The following is a 22703-nucleotide window of genomic DNA, read 5'->3' as shown; positions in this document are numbered from 1 at the left end:
TGAAAATCAGACGCTTAACAGTAAAGTAGGGGATTATGTTAAACCCATTCAATCCTTACTATAACATGACTTTGAGACCCTTCCCCCCCCCCTTAGTTGTCACTTCTATGTGATTGCCACAAGCACTGTTATCGCTATCGGTGCTTTAAACTAATCACTGGCATTGGGAAGCAGAAAGTGCGACACCGGTCTTGAGTTGCTAGTAGTGAGGACAGTGTTGCTTGGAGACAACATTACCTCATTCTGCATTAGCATGCACTGCTGAGTCATGCTGAGGAGGACCCACTAGTGCATGTTAAAGGACAGCATGCAGCAGAGCAAATAGGAGATTATAGCAGGCCCACTTCAAAACAGCCAACACTGTTAAACAGCTCTACAGCACAAAAGCTAAGTGTGATTGATACTCCCATCTAGTCAGACTTTTTACCTCTCATACCAAAATGAACCAATACATAAAAATCTTAAGGCAGAAAGAAAGAAAAGTTACAGAGTGGGAAGACGTTAAAAGCTGTTGAAAACAACCGGTTCATAGAGCTGTTTAAATTGAAAGGGGAAAAAAAAAATAAAATAAAAGCCCTGACATTTATCACTGCACCTGCTGTTGCTCATCTCTAACTGAAAATCTGTGCATGAATCCAGACAGGAAGCATGATTGGGGGTGGGGGTGGGTGCAGCTTAACCTGGGAATAGAGCACATAGTACTCAGTACTCTGTGCTCAGACATCAACAAAGCCAAATATAGGCAGTTGCAGCCCCCTCCTTCTAGACACAATACACTGGGACATTTTTGGGAGATTTAAATATTCTACTTTTTCAAATGCAGCTCAACCAAACTGAAAGTGACAGGGGAACAAACAGCACTGGCACCTGGGTTGAGCTTAAAAATGGAGCTACTGAATGAGAAAGGAAAAGAAAAACCTGAAGATTTAATTTTTTACAACATGAAGAGACAGAAAAGGGGAAACACTGCATAAGCAAGGGAATGCAGCCAATTTGCATTAAATGCTGCCTCAACAGCAGTAGAGTGCATGTAAAAAGTGTGTGTTTCTCTGCTGTGGAAGAGACTTGAAGTGTCCTGCTGAGAGTGCCATAGTTAACATGCTGTACAGACTGGGAGCTGCATTAAACAAGCTGTGCTCCAAAAGTAGGTGCATGAGTCACTGGCAGCCAGCAAGTGCAGCAGGAGATACTGTGTCACGTTTCCTCTATGAAGCCTTCAGCAGCAGAAATATTCAAAAAAAAAAAAAAAAAAAAAAAAAAAAAAAAAAAAAAAAAAAAACACACTGACTTGTGAGTCGTGACTTCCGGTTTAAGCAGCCTGCCTGTCAGGACACGCACGTGAGCATGCGTACACACAACTGCAAGCATGCACCACGACTTGCACGCACAGGAGGGAAGGCAGCAGGGTATTAAATATGGTGGGGCGGGGAAAATGCCTGTACTTTGTCTGCAGGAAAACTGCAGTAAGAGACATCAGCTGTCAGTGAAACCATCATGGGAGAGTACACACACACACACACACACACACACACACACACACACACACACACACACAATGTGTGACTGCATGTGTGAATGCAGCGGGAGGGGAAGCAAAGCATAATCATGCAGAAACAGAAAATGCAGCTATAGGAATTAAGCATTAGGTTTTAGGCACTGCAGACTAATACAGCCTCAAACATTGCTGGTAGACCATGATGCCCTCTTCCTCTGCATATTGCTCAGCTGGAAAAAATATACAAACCTTTGATACACAAAGCTCTTCAAAGCACAGCACTTTAATAATAAAACACTTGAACAGGTTGGTACTCCCTGTAGTTCAGTAGAAACCAAGTGGAAACATGCTTCAATTGAAAACCACAAAAAGAAACAGTGACCCCAGGCTGGGCAAAGCCCTCCTCCCTCCACCTTTCCTTTGTCCAGTGTGCCAGACACATGATGCTAAGCTCCATTAACCAGCAGACAGCCAGAGAGAGCACACTTAACACCAGAGGGTCGAGCACAAGTTACCCATCACAGTTCTTCTACTTGTACCCAAACATGAAACAGACTTCAAAATGCTTCTCACTTAACTGACCTAAATGCTTCTGAGCATTTTTATCCTCTGCAGCAGCTTCTGTTTTCTTGGTGGAACAGCTTGGAATAATTTATTCCTCTATATGCTTCACACCACTCATGTAAAATTTCTGCTGTATTTAGAAGTTGCTCTTTAAATGGGCTGACTACATGTGTGCAAGTTTTGATGTCACTAACACTAACACTGCTTCACAGCCACTGCAATTAAAAGGCCTGAGCTACGCTTCACTTCCTTTTGCTCCTTCATAATGTACATGCAAAAACAGCTTCCTTCTTTTAACATTTTCCTCATTAAAGCTTTGCATCCCTTATCTTCACATGCTTGCCTAATTCAGGAGCAGTTTTCTAAATGTATACTAATTTGTTTTTATTTTATGATGCCTCATCTGTAGAGAGTGTGGGCGATGGCTGCATTCAAAGACAAATATCTGTTACCCACCAAGTTTTCTAATTTACTTTTAACTCTGCTGGACACAGAGTGGAGTTAAATAATGACAGTGAGGGGGGAAAAAAAATAAAATAAAATTAAAGCCGCAAGCGGCGATGAGCGGGCCCTCGCACCCGGCGCGCGTCGACCCCTGGCGCGCTCCAGCCAAGCCGCGCGTCGACCCGTGGCACGCTCCAGCCGAACCGCGCTCGGAGGTTCTCGCAGACGAGAGAGTAGCTGGCTCACCCGGCTGTTGACAGCTCAGCAGGCTAGCCGTACTTCGCGTCGATCGTCTCCCGCTTCCACTAGGTGGCGTCGGTGAGTGCCCACTAATTAATATGTCACAATGCTCTATGTAATGCCTGCAGCCATCAATGAAACTGTAATGACCATAGGATGATGAGTATCAGTGTCCTACTGATTTCCTGTTGCCACTAGGTGGCGTTATGAGTGTGAAACAAAGCTGATAGAGGGGTGTGTCCAGTCTCCCTTACCCTCCCATTAAGCCTGTGAAGTTTGAGGCAGATCGGACAATGTATGTCAGAGATGTAACAATTTGGTGCACTGTGGTATATGAGTAAAATCCCACATTTAGAGGGTTGCTACGGCAACACCGTTCAATATTCTACAAAAGCATGAATATCTTTTGATGGGCTACTTGTGTAGATGATCTGGAGCCATTTTGGTGTGACTGGATGAAAAGCTGTAGTAGAAGATGATTCAAATAGCAGGCCTGAAAAATGTGAAAAATGCTGCAAAAATGACACCTTAATTAGAACATGTCAGGCTTCCTGTTGGATTTCGGCTATCGGTCCAAGAGACTTTTTTGTGCGTCTTAGGATGTTACTTCAGCATGCACGATTTCAGGTACACAGACCAAGCACTGCCCTGGGGCTGATGTTTAGAACCTATCTGGGCCTGAAATGGAAAAAAAGTCCAAATTCAGAGGGTTGCTACGGCAACACCGTTCAATATTCTACAAAACCATGAATATCTTTTGATGGGCTACTTGTGTGGATGATCTGGAGCCATTTTGGTCTCACTGGGTCAAATGCCCTAGGAGGAGTTGAGGCAAAAAGGCCTGAAAAAGGCGAAAAATGCTGCAAAAATGAAACTTTAAAGTGAACGTGGCTGACTTCCTGTTGGGTTTGGGCTATCGGTCCAAGAGAGTTTTTTGTAGATGTTAGCATCTTACATCAGCAGGCACATTTTCAGATATACAGAGAAAGCACAGCCCAGGGGCTGATGTTTAGAATCTCTGTGAATTTGAAATTGAAAAAAGTCCAAATTCAGAGGGTTGCCATGGCAACACCGTTCAATATTCTACAAAACCCTGAATAACTTTTGATGGGCTACTTGTGTAGATGATCTGGAGCCAATTTGGTGTCACTGGGTGAAATGCCCTAGGACAAGTTCGTTCAAATAGCAGGCGTGGAAATCGCAAAAATTGACACCTTCAATTGAAGATGGCCGACTTCCTGTAGGGTTTAGGGTATGGGTCCAAGAGACTTTTTTGTACGTCTTAGGATGTTACATGAGCATGTACATTTTCATACATGTAGATAAAACGTAGCTCCGGGGCTACTCAAAAAACTTGCTATTTTAAGATATTCCGAGCTGCCACTAGGCGGCGCTCTAACGTTTATGGACTTTATGCATATGAATGTGTTCAGGGCAGCATGCTTATCACACCACTGAAGTTTGAGCCAGATTGGGCAAGTTGGCTTTGAGTTACAGCCATTTTTGTGTTCATGGCGAATCATCGAACTTTGCCGTCCCATAAGGGTCACGCCCTTTTGCCAAAAACTCACAGTTTTGAAAACACAGTAAGTCCAACTTCTTAAGGCTTTCCAGGTGAAATTTGAGATGGTTCTGCTAAACCACCTTGGAGCTGGACCTCCAAGTGTAAAATATGACATTTCCTGTTCCCACTAGGTGGCGCTGCGACTGATATTAAATATTGTCATATGTATGTGTTCAGGGGGGCACCCTCATCCTACTGGAGAAGTTTGATGCACATTGGATCATGTAGGTATGAATGAGAGGCAATCAAATTTTCATGGCGAATGATCAAAGGTCAAAGGGGCATAAGGACCCCTCCCCCTTGGCAAAAACTCACCATTTTCGAGATTTAGATTCCCCTGGGTGTGTAGGTTAGACAAACCAAATATGAAGATGATAACGTCTAAAACCTCTGAGTTATTAGAGAAAGTGTGAGGGCTGCAAATCGCCAAATTTGCATAATTAATTCAAAATGGCGGACTTCCTGTTGGGTTTAGGGCATGGCTCCAAGAGGATTTTTTGTGCGCCTGGACATGATATACATGTGTATGAAGTTTCATTCATGTACGTGAAACACAGCGGTGGGGCTCCAGTTTAGGGGGCGCTAGCGAGCCATTTGGGCGCGCCCTTGCCCGAGCCCATTAAAATACTTAAATTTTCACCAGGTGTGATGCATGTGCAAAGTTTCATGAGTTTTTGAATATGATAAAGCCCCCAAAAAGCCAATTCATTTGCCTGAATAATAATAAAAATAAAAATAAAAAAAAAAATTAAAGCCGCAAGCGGCGATGAGCGGGCCCTCGCACCCGGCGCGCGTCGACCCCTGGCGCGCTCCAGCCAAGCCGCGCGTCGACCCGTGGCACGCTCCAGCCGAGCCGCGCTCGGAGGTTCTCGCAGACGAGAGAGTAGCTGGCTCACCCGGCTGCTGACAGCTCAGCAGGCTAGCCGTACTTCGCGTCGATCGTCTCCCGCTTCCACTAGGTGGCGTCGGTGAGTGCCCACTAATTAATATGTCACAATGCTCTATGTAATGCCTGCAGCCATCAATGAAACTGTAATGACCATAGGATGATGAGTATCAGTGTCCTACTGATTTCCTGTTGCCACTAGGTGGCGTTATGAGTGTGAAACAAAGCTGATAGAGGGGTGTGTCCGGTCTCCCTTACCCTCCCATTAAGCCTGTGAAGTTTGAGGCAGATCGGACAATGTATGTCAGAGATGTAACAATTTGGTGCACTGTGGTATATGAGTAAAATCCCACATTTAGAGGGTTGCTACGGCAACACCGTTCAATATTCTACAAAACCATGAATATCTTTTGATGGGCTACTTGTGTAGATGATCTGGAGCCATTTTGGTGTGACTGGATGAAAAGCTGTAGTAGAAGATGATTCAAATAGCAGGCCTGAAAAATGTGAAAAATGCTGCAAAAATGACACCTTAATTAGAACATGTCAGGCTTCCTGTTGGATTTCGGCTATCGGTCCAAGAGACTTTTTTGTACGTGTTAGGATGTTACTTCAGCATGCACGATTTCAGGTACACAGACCAAGCACTGCCCTGGGGCTGATGTTTAGAACCTATCTGGGCCTGAAATGGAAAAAAAGTCCAAATTCAGAGGGTTGCTACGGCAACACCGTTCAATATTCTACAAAACCATGAATATCTTTTGATGGGCTACTTGTGTGGATGATCTGGAGCCATTTTGGTCTCACTGGGTCAAATGCCCTAGGAGGAGTTGAGGCAAAAAGGCCTGAAAAAGGCGAAAAATGCTGCAAAAATGACACTTTAAAGTAAACGTGGCTGACTTCCTGTTGGGTTTGGGCTATCGGTCCAAGAGAGTTTTTTGTAGATGTTAGCATCTTACATCAGCAGGCACATTTTCAGGTACATAGAGAAAGCACAGCCCAGGGGCTGATGTTTAGAATCTCTGTGAATTTGAAATTGAAAAAAGTCCAAATTCAGAGGGTTGCCATGGCAACACCGTTCAATATTCTACAAAACCCTGAATAACTTTTGATGGGCTACTTGTGTAGATGATCTGGAGCCAATTTGGTGTCACTGGGTGAAATGCCCTAGGACAAGTTCGTTCAAATAGCAGGCGTGGAAATCGCAAAAATTGACACCTTCAATTGAAGATGGCCGACTTCCTGTAGGGTTTAGGGTATGGGTCCAAGAGACTTTTTTGTACGTCTTAGTATGTTACACGAGCATGTACATTTTCATACATGTAGATAAAACGTAGCTCCGGGGCTACTCAAAAAACTTGCTATTTTAAGATATTCCGAGCTGCCACTAGGCGGCGCTCTAACGTTTATGGACTTTATGCATATGAGTGTGTTCAGGGCAGCATGCTTATCACACCACTGAAGTTTGAGCCAGATTGGGCAAGTTGGCTTTGAGTTACAGCCATTTTTGTGTTCATGGCGAATCATCGAACTTTGCCGTCCCATAAGGGTCACGCCCTTTTGTCAAAAACTCACAGTTTTGAAAACACAGTAAGTCCAACTTCTTAAGGCTTTCCAGGTGAAATTTGAGATGGTTCTGCTAAACCACCTTGGAGCTGGACCTCCAAGTGTAAAATATGACATTTCCTGTTCCCACTAGGTGGCGCTGCGACTGATATTAAATATTGTCATATGTATGTGTTCAGGGGGGCACCCTCATCCTACTGGAGAAGTTTGATGCACATTGGATCATGTAGGTATGAATGAGAGGCAATCCAAATTTCATGGCGAATGATCAAAGTTCAAAGGGGCATAAGGACCCCTCCCCCTTGGCAAAAACTCACCATTTTCGAGATTTAGATTCCCCTGGGGGTGCAGGTTAGACAAACCAAATATGAAGATGATAACGTCTAAAACCTCTGAGTTATTAGAAAAAGTGTGAGGGCTGCAAATCGCCAAATTTGCATAATTAATTCAAAATGGCGGACTTCCTGTTGGGTTTAGGGCATGGCTCCAAGAGGATTTTTTGTGCGCCTGGACATGATATACATGTGTATGAAGTTTCATTCATGTACGTGAAACACAGCGGTGGGGCTCCAGTTTAGGGGGCGCTAGCGAGCCATTTGGGCGCGCCCTTGCCCGAGCCCATTAAAATACTTAAATTTTCACCAGGTGTGACGCATGTGCAAAGTTTCATGAGTTTTTGAATATGATAAAGCCCCCAAAAAGCCAATTCATTTGCCTGAATAATAATAATAAAAAAAAAAATAATAATAATAAACGAAGCAATTACAATAGGGCCTTCGCACAGTTCGTGCTCGGGCCCTAATTAAAGCCGCAAGCGGCGATGAGCGGGCCCTCGCACCCGGCGCGCGTCGACCCCTGGCGCGCTCCAGCCAAGCCGCGCGTCGACCCGTGGCACGCTCCAGCCGAACCGCGCTCGGAGGTTCTCGCAGACGAGAGAGTAGCTGGCTCACCCGGCTGTTGACAGCTCAGCAGGCTAGCCGTACTTCGCGTCGATCGTCTCCCGCTTCCACTAGGTGGCGTCGGTGAGTGCCCACTAATTAATATGTCACAATGCTCTATGTAATGCCTGCAGCCATCAATGAAACTGTAATGACCATAGGATGATGAGTATCAGTGTCCTACTGATTTCCTGTTGCCACTAGGTGGCGTTATGAGTGTGAAACAAAGCTGATAGAGGGGTGTGTCCAGTCTCCCTTACCCTCCCATTAAGCCTGTGAAGTTTGAGGCAGATTGGACAATGTATGTCAGAGATGTAACAATTTGGTGCACTGTGGTATATGAGTAAAATCCCACATGTAGAGGGTTGCTACGGCAACACCGTGCAGTATTCTACAAAACCATGAATATCTTTTGATGGGCTACTTGTGTAGATGATCTGGAGCCATTTTGGTGTGACTGGATGAAAAGCTGTAGTAGAAGATGATTCAAATAGCAGGCCTGAAAAATGTGAAAAATGCTGCAAAAATGACACCTTAATTAGAACATGTCAGGCTTCCTGTTGGATTTCGGCTATCGGTCCAAGAGACTTTTTTGTACGTCTTAGGATGTTACTTCAGCATGCACGATTTCAGGTACACAGACCAAGCACTGGCCTGGGGCTGATGTTTAGAACCTATCTGGGCCTGAAATGGAAAAAAAGTCCAAATTCAGAGGGTTGCTACGGCAACACCGTTCAATATTCTACAAAACCATGAATATCTTTTGATGGGCTACTTGTGTGGATGATCTGGAGCCATTTTGGTCTCACTGGGTCAAATGCCGTAGGAGGAGTTGAGGCAAAAAGGCCTGAAAAAGGCGAAAAATGCTGCAAAAATGACACTTTAAAGTAAACGTGGCTGACTTCCTGTTGGGTTTGGGCTATCGGTCCAAGAGAGTTTTTTGTAGATGTTAGCATCTTACATCAGCAGGCACATTTTCAGGTACATAGAGAAAGCACAGCCCAGGGGCTGATGTTTAGAATCTCTGTGAATTTGAAATTGAAAAAAGTCCAAATTCAGAGGGTTGCCATGGCAACACCGTTCAATATTCTACAAAACCCTGAATAACTTTTGATGGGCTACTTGTGTAGATGATCTGGAGCCAGTTTGGTGTCACTGGGTGAAATGCCCTAGGACAAGTTCGTTCAAATAGCAGGCGTGGAAATCGCAAAAATTGACACCTTCAATTGAAGATGGCCGACTTCCTGTAGGGTTTAGGGTATGGGTCTAAGAGACTTTTTTGTACGTCTTAGTATGTTACATGAGCATGTACATTTTCATACATGTAGATAAAACGTAGCTCCGGGGCTACTCAAAAAACTTGCTATTTTAAGATATTCCGAGCTGCCACTAGGCGGCGCTCTAACGTTTATGGACTTTATGCATATGAGTGTGTTCAGGGCAGCATGCTTATCACACCACTGAAGTTTGAGCCAGATTGGGCAAGTTGGCTTTGCGTTACAGCCATTTTTGTGTTCATGGCGAATCATCGAACTTTGCCGTCCCATAAGGGTCACGCCCTTTTGTCAAAAACTCACAGTTTTGAAAACACAGTAAGTCCAAGTTCTTAAGGCTTTCCAGGTGAAATTTGAGATGGTTCTGCTAAACCACCTTGGAGCTGGACCTCCAAGTGTAAAATATGACATTTCCTGTTCCCACTAGGTGGCGCTGCGACTGATATTAAATATTGTCATATGTATGTGTTCAGGGGGGCACCCTCATCCTACTGGAGAAGTTTGATGCACATTGGATCATGTAGGTATGAATGAGAGGCAATCAAAATTTCATGGCGAATGATCAAAGTTCAAAGGGGCATAAGGACCCCTCCCCCTTGGCAAAAACTCACCATTTTCGAGATTTAGATTCCCCTGGGGGTGTAGGTTAGACAAACCAAATATGAAGATGATAACGTCTAAAACCTCTGAGTTATTAGAAAAAGTGTGAGGGCTGCAAATCGCCAAATTTGCATAATTAATTCAAAATGGCGGACTTCCTGTTGGGTTTAGGGCATGGCTCCAAGAGGATTTTTTGTGCGCCTGGACATGATATACATGTGTATGAAGTTTCATTCATGTACGTGAAACACAGCGGTGGGGCTCCAGTTTAGGGGGCGCTAGCGAGCCATTTGGGCGCGCCCTTGCCCGAGCCCATTAAAATACTTAAATTTTCACCAGGTGTGACGCATGTGCAAAGTTTCATGAGTTTTTGAATATGATAAAGCCCCCAAAAAGCCAATTCATTTGCCTGAATAATAATAAAAAAAATAATAATAATAATAATAAACGAAGCAATTACAATAGGGCCTTCGCACAGTTCGTGCTCGGGCCCTAATAAAAATTAAAACCGCAAGCGGTGATATCGGGCCCTCGCACTCCGCGCGCGTCGACCTGTGGCGCTCGTCGACCCGTGCCGCACTCGGAGGTTTTGTGATCGTGATGGGTCTCTAGAAAGTTGAATTCTTTTATAGGAAAAGGTATCTTTTGCTCTCGGCATAGACGCAATGGAATATTTGGGGGTGTGGACACGGCTCCAGCATGCAAAATAGGGCATGGGTCTGATTGACTTTTTTGATGGGCTGTTTGTCTAGATGATGTGGAGCCAATTTGGTCTCACTGGGTGAAATGCCCTAGGAGGAGTTCATTCAAATAGCAGGCCTGAAAATGGCAAAAATTGACACTTTCAATTGAAGATGCTGGACTTCCTGTAGGGTTTGGAGTATGGCTCCAAGAGACTTTTTTGTATGTCTTAGGATGTTACATGAGTGTGCAAAATTTCAGAGCTGTAGATAAAATGTAACTCAGGGGCTAGCTAAAAAACATGGTATATTATGATATTTAAAGCTGCCAGTAGGGGGCGCTCTAACGTTTATGGACTTTATGCATATCAATGTGTTCAGGGCAGGAGGCTTATCAAATAGATGAGGATTTTGTAAGGAATGGTGAAAGATATTTCATGTATTTCAGAGCAAAACTAATTCTGTGGACGGTCATACAAATTTTCATTTGCTTCTGTAGGGGGCGCTATTGCGCCTACAGTCTTGAATCTGTAGTTATGGATTCAGCCTGGGTGTGTACATGAGTGATTAAATTTTCAGCCTGATCAGACAAAGCATGTGCGAACAAGTGCACAAACAATTTTGGTGGTGAGGGAGAAAAACAAAGGCCAAATTTAATGGCCTGGTGTGAAAAGGCCGTTTAATATTTTGTAAAGATTTCCACAATATTTGATGGGCTACTTGTGTAGATGATCTGGAGCCAATTTGGTGTCAGTGGGTGAAATGCCCTAGGACGAGTTCGTTCAAATAGCAGGCGTGGAAATCGCAAAAATTGACACCTTCAATTGAAGATGGCCGACTTCCTGTAGGGTTTGGGGTATGGGTCCAAGAGACTTTTTTGTACGTCTTAGTATGTTACATGAGCCTGTACATTTTCATACATGTAGATAAAACGTAGCTCCGGGGCTACTCAAAAAACATGCTATTTTAAGATATTCCGAGCTGCCACTAGGCGGCGCTCTAACGTTTATGGACTTTATGCATATGAATGTGTTCAGGGCAGCATGCTTATCACACCACTGAAGTTTGAGCCAGATTGGGCAAGTTGGCTTTGAGTTACAGCCATTTTTGTGTTCATGGCGAATCATCGAACTTTGCCGTCCCATAAGGGTCACGCCCTTTTGTCAAAAACTCACAGTTTTGAAAACACAGTAAGTCCAACTTCTTAAGGCTTTGCAGGTGAAATTTGAGATGGTTCTGCTAAACCACCTTGGAGCTGGACCTCCAAGTGTAAGATATGACATTTCCTGTTCCCACTAGGTGGCGCTGCGACTGATATTAAATATTGTCATATGTATGTGTTCAGGGGGGCACCCTCATCCTACTGGAGAAGTTTGATGCACATTGGATCATGTAGGTATGAATGAGAGGCAATCAAAATTTCATGGCGAATGATGAAAGTTCAAAGGGGCATAAGGACCCCTCCCCCTTGGCAAAAACTCACCATTTTCGAGATTTAGATTCCCCTGGGGGTGTAGGTTAGACAAACCAAATATGAAGATGATAACGTCTAAAACCTCTGAGTTATTAGAAAAAGTGTGAGGGCTGCAAATCGCCAAATTTGCATAATTAATTCAAAATAGCGGACTTCCTGTTGGGTTTAGGGCATGGCTCCAAGAGGATTTTTTGTGCGCCTGGACATGATATACATGTGTATGAAGTTTCATTCATGTACGTGAAACACAGCGGTGGGGCTCCAGTTTAGGGGGCGCTAGCGAGCCATTTGGGCGCGCCCTTGCCCGAGCCCATTAAAATACTTAAATTTTCACCAGGTGTGACGCATGTGCAAAGTTTCATGAGTTTTTGAATATGATAAAGCCCCAAAAAAGCCAATTCATTTGCCTGAATAATAATAATAAAAAAAAAAAAAAAAAAAAAAAAAAAAAAAAAAAAAAAAAAATAATAATAAACGAAGCAATTACAATAGGGCCTTCGCACAGTTCGTGCTCGGGCCCTAATAATAAACGAAGCAATTACAATAGGGCCTTCGCACAGTTCGTGCTCGGGCCCTAATTATATGCACACACACACACACACACACACACACACACTCCTCTAGGTCCCAGTTATCACTTCTGTGTCTGACCTCAGGCTTGTCAAGTCGTGACTTGACAATCTTGACAATCATGAGATGACACTCTAGACTACCAGCCCTCAGGGTGAGGGTGTTTCAGAGGAACGCTGATTTTAACACTTAACACAATGTCATAATCTCGAAGTGCCACAAGACATGGTGCTAGGTGTCAGAGCAAATGGGGCTATGCTCTAGAAGTGTTTGGCAGCTCACCTGAAGGTTTTCATCCTCCTTCACCAGCTCCTTCTGGGGGAACAAATCCTTGGCCTTAATGTACTCCAGACTGGGAGGCCCCTCTTCACCCTGTCAGACAAGCATAACGCAGAGGTAGAAAGATAAATATGTCTGACATAATTCACGTTGATATGTCGATGTGAGACTACATATGAAAAACTAAAAAGGAACACGCATAAATAAAGTCCACACAGTTTATTGATTGCAATATTGAAACATGAGACATAACAGACAACCAAGACAATGAAACCTACAGTTAATCTCACTGTTCTTGTATTTAGAACTGATCCAGGTCACTTGGCTCTGGTGGGTCATGCGTGCTAGGTGGAGTTTCACAATCTCCTGCAGCCAACTCAGGCATCACGTAGGAGATTAAAAATTTACTACGAGGGCCCTAAAATGCCATTTAAAAAAAAAAAAAAAAAAAAAAAAAAAAAAAAAAAAAGCTCACGACCTTGTGTTAGGGTCACTGTGGTCACCATTTTAAAATGTTTTATTATTCAATTCTGACCAACAGTTTCCCTGACTGATGAATACTAATGCTGAAGAAAAAAATGCCACTTTTGATGGTTGCAGTGTATTTGCTTTGGCACTGTGCAAGTGGTTACTGCAAGTGCAAATGACACCCAGTGTTGCTTATCACAAACCAGTACACTATGTGACTGGGTTTTAGTGTTGAGCAAACACATACTAAGATTAAAGTTCTTCCACACACTTGGCCAGTTTTTCATGAGTTGTGCTGATCAGTCTCATCATGGTTTCAATACTTTATGTATTAAAACCAAACATGCATGATCCTGTAAGATGATACCGTAAACCACTCCAATATAAATATTTCTGCAGTTTTTAGAAATTAAAAACCAGCTGCAGTTTTGAGTTCACTCCTGTGCTAATGGATGGTCGGCTAAAATTAGACTGCAACACTTTGAGTGGCAGAGATGAGAACGAATGAGGAACAAAGAGGGTAGTCGACCCCGTCCTTGAAGCTTAGGGTGCCTGTGCCTCACGCAGACTGAGCAAACATGCTCATCAGGCCATACTTTAGTCGCTGGACAGAAAGGGGTGAAAAGCAAGCATAGGATGAAACTGAAGGACAGGCTCTTGCCCTTTAGTCTCTCTAATCCCTTTATGCAAAAACACCAAGGTTTATCAACAGTTTTACTTCATAACTGAAAAGTAAGCACATAAAATTCACATTTATACCGATTTTAATTACACATTTGTTTTTCCAGTGTACCATACTGTACTCTGCTACCTTAGACTGTCAGAAAGCTGGAAAAGTGTTGGACATGTATTGTACTAAGATGTGAATGCGTTTCAATCCTGATCGAGCCTGTGTGTCATTTCTGCTACCTTTACTGCTCTGCTGGATTTCACTTTTCCATCTCAGTATGACCCGATGTCATTTCGGTTTCTTGATGAAAACAGAGGCCTAACTGGGTGCTTTATCTCTGAATCACATCCACTGAATCTTCAAGGGTCCCAGGAGGTAGTTACTAAAACTAGGTGTTAGTCAGCTGAAATTAATGAACAAAATTAAAATATAATCTGCTTATTAAACCAAAAAAAAAACAACAAAAAAAAGGTTAAGAAAATGCCCTTATTTTTTGCCAATTTAACACAACTGGCAGAAGCAGGCATTAATGCAGATGTTTGAGACTAAACTGCATCCATAAAGAATTGTTTGAAAAATTGGTTTCATTTTAATATAAGGAAAAAACAACAAGACAAAAACTAAACTGGAAACTAACTGAAATTAAACTGAAAATGAAACACTAATGAATCTTAAGACAAATATAAGTTGAAATGTCAGGCATTTTATAGGAAACCAACTGATGTCTGACAACAGGGAATTCCTGCCATGTTTACAGGAGTTACATCTGTCATCCGGACACTCAAACCGGTAATTAAACCACATGATAAGCATACCACCCATTGGGCTGACGGGTAACAGATGGACATAGTGTACCTACAGCGACAACCCCTCACCTACAAGTTACCAATCACCAACAGACTTTAAAAGGCATCACATCATAGCTAATGATAGCCAGAGCAGTATTTTTCAGCTTATGACAACCCTAACAGCACCTTTGGTTCCTGGCAAAAAAGTCTCATTGATGAAGACAGTTGGCACACCAAGGTGGCTAAGCAGTGCAGGAAAGAGATGGATGGATGGCGCTCTAGATTTAGGTATAGCATGGACAAACAGCACAGGCGTCAAATTCTTAGTAATCCTCGGAGGGAGAATCTACTGCTAGCAGGGTTTTTCCTGGCTCAAAAAAAAAAAAAAAAAAAAAAAAAAAAAAAAAAAAAAAAAGTAGGCTTTTTGAGGTGTGGGTGCAGGCAGAAGGATGACAATGGGAGAAAAGTGATCAATAACAGAAAGTCACCTTCTAATTTATAACAGTATAAGTTGCAATAATTGGTGGTGGTGATGACTGCAAGGTGAGGTGGTGGGTGAGGCATCTAAACCCCATTAAAGATGCTCCAGTAGTAAGTGCTGTCTGACATTACTGTAGGCTCCATTTCCTCCAAATGTTGCCTTTATGTTCATGATAATGCTACATTTCCACCTTCATATAAAGGCACTCAAGATGAGGGGAGAGTGGAGATTTTGTAATGCAGTGTTCTAGCAAAATCTGTTCCTGTTCAGTGATTACTCTAATGTGGATCATTTGTAGTTAGAGCAGATAAATAAGCATTAATGAGCTACTTCTGCTGTTTGTTAAAGAGAAGTCGGATATAAAACAGGGTGAAGCGCCTTTCAGTTTTCCATGTAAATGCTAGAAGGGTAGCTTTGGAGCCATGAAGATTCTTTGTTCATCTTGGAGGCTCTGATTCAGTATCACAACTTAAATGTTGGTGTGAATGTTTTGTCTCCAGCCAGCTGCTTGTAATTAAGGTCTAAATGGCATCACATGATCCATACTATGTGTTACAGTAGGAACAAAACCAAATCTAGTGTTAAAATCCTCAGTTTGGAGTCACTAACCTGTGGTGCCTCTCTAAGGAAAAAAAACAAAAAACAACAACAACAACTCACTATAGTGCTCCCCAAGAGTTTGAATTCACATTCTTACTTCCTCCAAATCCTTTTGAAACAACCCCACTAATCTCTTGACCTTTACCCTGAGCCAACACATGGCATTAGACTGATGAAGCTGCTGTGAAACATCTATTTTACTCATTTTCACCTGGGAATAGGTGAACTATGACCATTAGTCAGGGGCATCCTATGAGGTTTAGGCTGTTACAAGCAGATGTTACATACTGTTGCCAGGCAGCCTGAACCACCAGCCTGTCATCCAGACCCACACTCAGTTGCCTTTAGAATCAAGTTTACCAATGATGGACAGCCATCAAATTATTGCAGATATTAGTTTTATAGAACCTTCCTCAGAAATTAAATGGCAGTCTAACCACACTTACTCTAAATGTTAACCAAAACTAACCTCAAAATGTTGCTTTTAAAAAGGCAGGAAGACACCTGACCCACAGCCACCCTCCATCAACAGTCCATCCAATCGGGTTTGGTTTCCAAATATCTCAGGCTGCACTACTTGGTAGACACTTGGCAACATTTACACGTCTCTCTTATGGAGCCCTGACACAGCATTTCTCTGGTGCCTGCAAAAAGCACTGTGTGCTTTAAAGCACAAACTAAAACTTGTGTAGATGTGCCTCCCTATAAACACAAGACCCTACATAAAACCTTTTACCAGATCAGACAAGCATATTTCAGCTTCATAGGTCCTTGCACACAGACGACACTTAAAAACCTGGGTTAAAAAAAAAAAAAAAAAAAAAAATAGGTCATTACATCGGGGGCAGCAGCACAGCACTTCTGTTTTCATTTTTTTGTCCATATTGTGATTTTTGTTTCCATAAGCAGACAATCAGCTTACAGGAGATTAAAAGGAAAAGAGATGCTCTCACTTCTAAACAGCTCACAGAAGATGGAGCACAGCTTGTCCTGTGCCCAACACGTTTTTTTGCTTCGTCACTGCTGCGAGCCTGCGCACCCTCCCCCACCTTTGTCCAACCAGCTATCAAAAAAGCTGGAGCTGACAGGCATGCGCGCAGACGCCTCCGTGCATTTACCAAATATAAATGTCAGAGTTGATAGCACATGAAACATCAAGATAACATTAATAGCCAAAACAGTATCAGCTATGATATCAGCTGCTGCAGCAGCCAGCGAGACAGCCGTGGCACAGCAGATTAGCAGCGTGCATGTGGAGGCAATAATGTGCCGTTCCATTCTCTAAGTTTTACTTGTCTGGGGAAAGCACGTGTGAAAACTGTCCTGCATGTATGCAAATGGTAAGAAGGGTAGAATAGGTAGACAAAGTGAAAGAGACACTGGCACAGTGTTCATGAATAAATGTCTGGTTTCCATGGATACGACAGCCTCTTTTTAGAGGCCCTTTCTCCCAAAAGCTTTTCTAACAATTTGCTGTCCTTACTCCCCAGATTATTTACTTAATCTGACTGGGGCTTTGTCCTAGAGCTTTGTAGATTAGAGAAGCCCTACATGATGCAGAGGTGACCTCCTGAATATGTGGACGTCATGCACTTGCATCTCTGCTTTTAACTGTCCAGTGATTTGCTATGGACATATTACATGTGGCAGATACAGCTCAGCAGACAGTCTTAAATGTAAATGATGATTCTGAATAAAAGGCGAGGTAGTTGGGGGGGGGAGATGAAACTGCAAGCAAAAGCAGGGCAGAATGAAAAGCAGTATAAATAAACAAATATATCCAAGACAAAAAACAAACAAAAAAAAAAAAAAAACAAGTATTCTGAGTTAGGGAGTACATTCTAAGTAAAAAGTCGAGATCAAAGATGGCACACTATGACAAAGCTCTAACTGCACTTCTCACTGTGCCGTTGCTGCCCATGTTAATATCATCGACCACTGAGTTCTAAATCAATCAATCCCATTTTACTGTTATAACTGGGCAGTACTCCAAGAACCAAGATTTAAAAAAAAATAAAAATAAATAAAAAAACTGGGCGGGGTGCTCTTTACGTGAACAGAATTCATCTGAAATAACATTGGAGTAACACTTTGCAGCACAGTCAACAAGTGGATCAATGTACACATGCCAACAGGTGACAAATTAAAAGAAAAAGCATGAACCCATGATCCTAACAGTGAGGATGACTGTATAGATTTGCAGTGATTCTTACCTTGAAGTGTACCCAAATCAGACCAGCTGTCAAAGTTCTTCTGAGCCATCACATTTACCTTTAAGCCCCCCCAACTACATATAAAGCCTTTTGTTTGTTGTGCTTTGCAGTATTGGCCCCACATACATCAACCATTGAGATCCTTCACTTCCAGGGAAGACTGCCCACATCCACGGGACATGAAGCGTCACTGAATGGTCTGAGAATCAAAACGCCAAATGAGGGAACGGATTATGATGGCAAAGACACCTCTGTTAGTTTTCATCACTCATCCGAAATCAAGATAAGAAAACATACTATACATGTCCAAACATGAAACAATGTAATGAACTGCTCGGCAATAAACCTCTGAAAACATTAGCCTAAGGTTCACAAAGGCTAGTACAGACTTAGGTTTTATGTGCTGATACTGGGAAAACAAATACTCAACTTTGAGTCTCACTTTGCTGCCTTTTCTTCTTCGGTTCCCCATCACTGTTGTGTTGACCTCTTCAGGGTCACAACACATTGGCTGTTTACTGTGTTTTCACCTTGATGTTAGGCAGAAAGGCATGACGTGATACCAGAACCATCGCAGGTACACAGGCTAAAGGCACGTCCCCTAAAAAGCTTTCAGTTTTACTTTCACTCCTGATTTATTTAGCTAGTGGTTATAATAGAATCTGAGTCATGGAAAAATCTTCACCAATTCAATTAGACTTTTATAGTTCCATTTAGTGCAGACATCGCAGCGGGAGAAACACTGTACATTAGAATAGTAACTGAAGATGCCCCCCCCCCCTCCTCTCATTGCTGGATCACAACAATGGTGGCCATGATGAAAATGCTGCAGCCTCCTTCCACAGGAGAAGACTGACAGTGCTCTGATCCACTTAAGTAACAAAGGATGGGGATACTAAATTATACAGACACTGACGCAGAAGTAGTGCCGACTCAGCTGCGCCACAGACATATTAAAGAGATCATAAATTGGGAACTGCCTGGCCACATCTGTTCAGAGAACGGAGAAGGGGAATCAACAGCTGACAGCTTTTCAAAGAAAGCTTTCTTTAAAGACAAATTGTGGTAATGGCATTTTCCCCTAGTGTTATTAAAATCTTGTTTTGGGAATCAATATTGTACAAGCAGCATGTAAAGGGAGAAACAGCATGATAACTGTCTAGATAAAGTACATGTAATACTGGAAAACTGAAAGGATCACAGTATGCCAGTCCTCTACTTTGGCCTAGACTGAACCAACTGAAACAGTACTTGATGGATCACTATGAAACACTGCACAGACACTTTTCCTTCAGCATGAGGTTCACGTTTGTGATTTTGAACAAAAATACTTTGTTCAACTGTCATTTCAATTAAAGTTTTTAAAACGCACATTTCCCTAAGGTAGATGTGTCATTTACCTGCAATACTATTGAGTACTTAATTGAAAATTTATTATAATAAAGTATAAATTTTCATGTAATTTTCCGACCACAAGCTCTATACAGACTGTTGAAGAACGCTAGTTTTTAAATGTGTCAGTATTTAAGTTCAGAGCTAGCAGTGCTGAGTGAATCTTCTCCATATACAGATACATTTATTTCAGCGTTCAGTGCTCAAACTCCCCTTTTATGTGGGCACGGGGCCGAAAGTCTGGGTTAACAGAAAGTTGATAACCACTGTCCTGATACCATCATCTCTGACAAACTAGCAAACACAAAGAAAGTCTGGTTATGTTGAACTTGCTTCAAAGGCAAGTCTTCTTTTAACAATGTATAGCTTATATGAAGCTGCTTTTTATTTACTGAGAATCTAACCAGGCATTGTTTATATCAGCCTCAGAAAAATCAACTTTTGAGGGCTCTTTTGGGACTCTTGGCAGGAAAATGTGAAGAAATTTAAGGCATAGAAAACTGACCTCCTGAAGGTTAGCAGGTAATGGCCACATTGTACTGCCTGTGCCCATTGCCAGCTAACCTTGAAGAGGTCAGAGGTTAACATCCTAGGCTATCAACCTTTTTATTACCATCTCAAGACAAACTCCTGTTCTACCTTCCCCTTAGCCCCTGTACATCCTAACTCAAAGCAGGACCTTCACTGCAGTGAACGCATTTCAATGATCTGGGACTGCAACAGTGAGTGCACAAAAACATCTAACCCTTCCTACTTCTGACAGCACCCCCCCCCGGCCGTCAATCAACATACTAGCAGTTCAAAGCCCTCCATGTGACAGAGGTGACTAATGACAGCAATCAAGCGTCCTTTTAATCAACTCAAACTTGAGAGCATATTGTGGTAATTCAATTATTCGTTTTGGGTTACTGCTGTTAATAATTGCAGCGCTCGTGTGGAGATCAGCAACACCCCCCCCCCCCCCCCCCCCCCCCCCCCCCCCCAATTCTCCCCACTACCTGGGAGGGGTAGACACACAGACAGGTGATGTAGGGAGGGTAGGACTCTAAAACCCACTCATCACAAACAAATGAAAGACTTACAAAGCAGTTGAGCATGGAGCAGGACACCCTTCCTGCGAGGCTCATGTCGAGGAGAGGCAGGACTGTGCCTGAATGACACGCAGCCTACGGAGCAGCAGCACGACCAGAGCACGAGGAGCCGGCATAACCATTCTTCCTCCAAGCCTCTCAACCTTTCATTTGCTTCAATCCCCTCTGCCTGCCACCCGACCTCCCACTCCCCCCACGGCTTTTGCTCGTTTGTCCCTTCTCTAGAGGTTCCGTGGGACAACACCCCAGTCCTGACTCTCATTCAGGATCCCACCCCACCCCCCCCACCACTCCCAGAAAGGGGTGCACGCTGAAGACCGCCCCTGTTGCACTGCTGAAACAACAAGAAAAAAAAAAAAGGATAGTCCATTTAAAAAAAAAATAAAAATACAGAGAAGCGCAGCAGTCTGGCCGATCAGCTGAGTTACAAGTGAGAGGAAAGCAAAAAAAAAATAAAAAAAAAAAACTGAGATGGCTGCAGATGTGCCTAGCGATGTGGATCAGGGGAAACTGAGAAGAGAAAAACAGGAGAGAAAGGAAGAGAGGGAACTGCCTGATGCTAAGCTCCACCCTCTGCATGCACATCTACCTCCCTCCCTCCCTCCCACATTCACATGCTCGCATTTCTCCCCATCTCCCTCTCATCTCTTCCTCCTCCCCTCCACCTCCTCCTTGTTCACCCTTCACCGACATCTCTTCAGAAATATGCTTCTCCCTCAGCATCAAGGTGGTAAAGCCTCGACTGCATTGCTGGCAACCAGAAGATGCTCCGATTGCCACGCTGACTGCGGTATAGCATGGCTCGAGCACACACACTGTTGACTGGTAGCTGTGTGCACAGACAATGCTGAACACACCCCAAAAAAAAACAAAACACACACAACCTGAAACCAACAGAGCAGAGGGACATACACACCACATCCCACTGTTGGAAAAAAAATCCCATCAAAAAAAATAAATAAATAAATAAAAAATTCACACTGGCAGCTACTGATCTAGTGCAGGAGGCAAATACGTGGCAGTGGACAGAGGGAGGGAGGGCGCTGAGAAGAGACAGTCAATGCAGAGATCGCTGGTGACACAGCATTTTACAGACATTCTTTGCTGCTTCCAAGTGTCATCTTCACATTATGCTGAAATATTTTACATACAATAAATCCTGCACCTTACAGTATTATAATCGAGGAAGGGCACAGAATGCACATGGTGTTCTGTATGCTGCTGAGCGACATGTAGCCCTTCCTCCTCCCAGAGTCGTGACAGCCACTCACCTACAGCTGTATGACCCCACATTACGTAACAAGCACATCGCAGTGCATGCAGCATAGGCTGAACATAGCACTATTAAATAGGATTAATTTTGCTAGAGGAGGTGCTGCAGGATGAATTTTCATTTGAGGGGGTAATTGTTTATAGCCCTTAAGTGCAATTTGTAGAAAGAAACCACAAGTATATTAAATTAACAGTTTCAGCTGCTTTGGACATAAGTCTTGTTCACCAGCTTTACAAAGAAACTTGAATAGATGCTGAAACTGTGGATCACAAGGTTCACACATTTACATATGCCTGGATATTGGATGGGTATAATTACAACTAGCAAGCTGCTCTAAAGCTACCACATATCTTCATATGCAGTGTGCTAGTAGCAATATGCCCAGGATGTGTGTATCATTACACAGAGGTAGCCCTAATATTGTTACATTTTCTCCTATGCAGTTCCAACACATGTATAATTCCCTGACGGCCATTTTTACAGAAGGTTTCATAAAATAAAATTATAGATGCAACTTTAAAAATAAAAATAAAAATATATATATAGAATGGATATATTTTAGAAATCACATAAAAGATAACATGCATAACAATATAATACTGGACATCAGTACTGCACTACAATTTGATAGAGCTATCAAAAACATCCAGCAGACCATGTCATTTTATTAAGGTGATATTGTTTCTATTCTCACTTTAGATGAGCAGTACCTTAAATAGTTTCATGATCATCTTTCTGACAGAACTCAGGTGTCTCCAGAGGTTTCAGGTCAAGTCCACTTGTCATTTGTACAGGTGTTCCACAGGGATCCAGTCTTGGACATCTTATTCACAGTGTACACAAAGATTATTCTCTCTGCCACTAATGTACATTTTTATCCAGATGACACCATTATATTCCTAAGCCTCTTCCCATAACCTAACCACCTCAGATCTACAGACTGCTTTTGATACACTTATTACACAAACTCGCAGTAAACTCTGATCGATCTAAGTGCATCATATCTACAAGGTCACCTATAGTATCCAGCCTGCAGTCCATATACAAATGCTTCATGGTCATAAAACCACCACCACCTATCAAGAAAACTCAGACTACATTTTATATTATTTATTATTATTTATTTATATTATTTTATATTCACAAATTCTAA

At 42.7% G+C, this 22703-nt stretch overlaps 1 protein-coding gene across 4 annotated transcripts in view; it reads right to left on the bottom strand.

Moving 5' to 3' along the window:
- Window positions 1-22703, bottom strand: part of mtmr4 (myotubularin related protein 4) — a 48956-nt gene that overhangs the window by 15365 nt on the left and 10888 nt on the right. For 2 of the 4 annotated variants that reach the window (XM_030745800.1, XM_030745801.1), the window contains exons 1-2: window positions 20269-20393; window positions 12578-12667 (exon numbers count right to left, since the gene is read on the bottom strand). In XM_030745800.1, coding sequence (XP_030601660.1) covers window positions 12578-12667; window positions 20269-20313 — 135 coding nt within the window. In that variant the 5' untranslated portion in view covers window positions 20314-20393. Of the gene's footprint in view, window positions 1-12577; window positions 12668-20268; window positions 20394-22703 lie in introns of those variants that run through there. The other 2 variants (XM_030745802.1, XM_030745803.1) reach the window with 1 other exon arrangement.

Source organism: Archocentrus centrarchus, chromosome 14 (genome assembly GCF_007364275.1).
Source record: "Archocentrus centrarchus isolate MPI-CPG fArcCen1 chromosome 14, fArcCen1, whole genome shotgun sequence".
In the NCBI taxonomy this organism is placed as follows: domain Eukaryota; kingdom Metazoa; phylum Chordata; class Actinopteri; order Cichliformes; family Cichlidae; genus Archocentrus; species Archocentrus centrarchus.
This window is presented reverse-complemented; position numbering and strand designations above follow the sequence as displayed.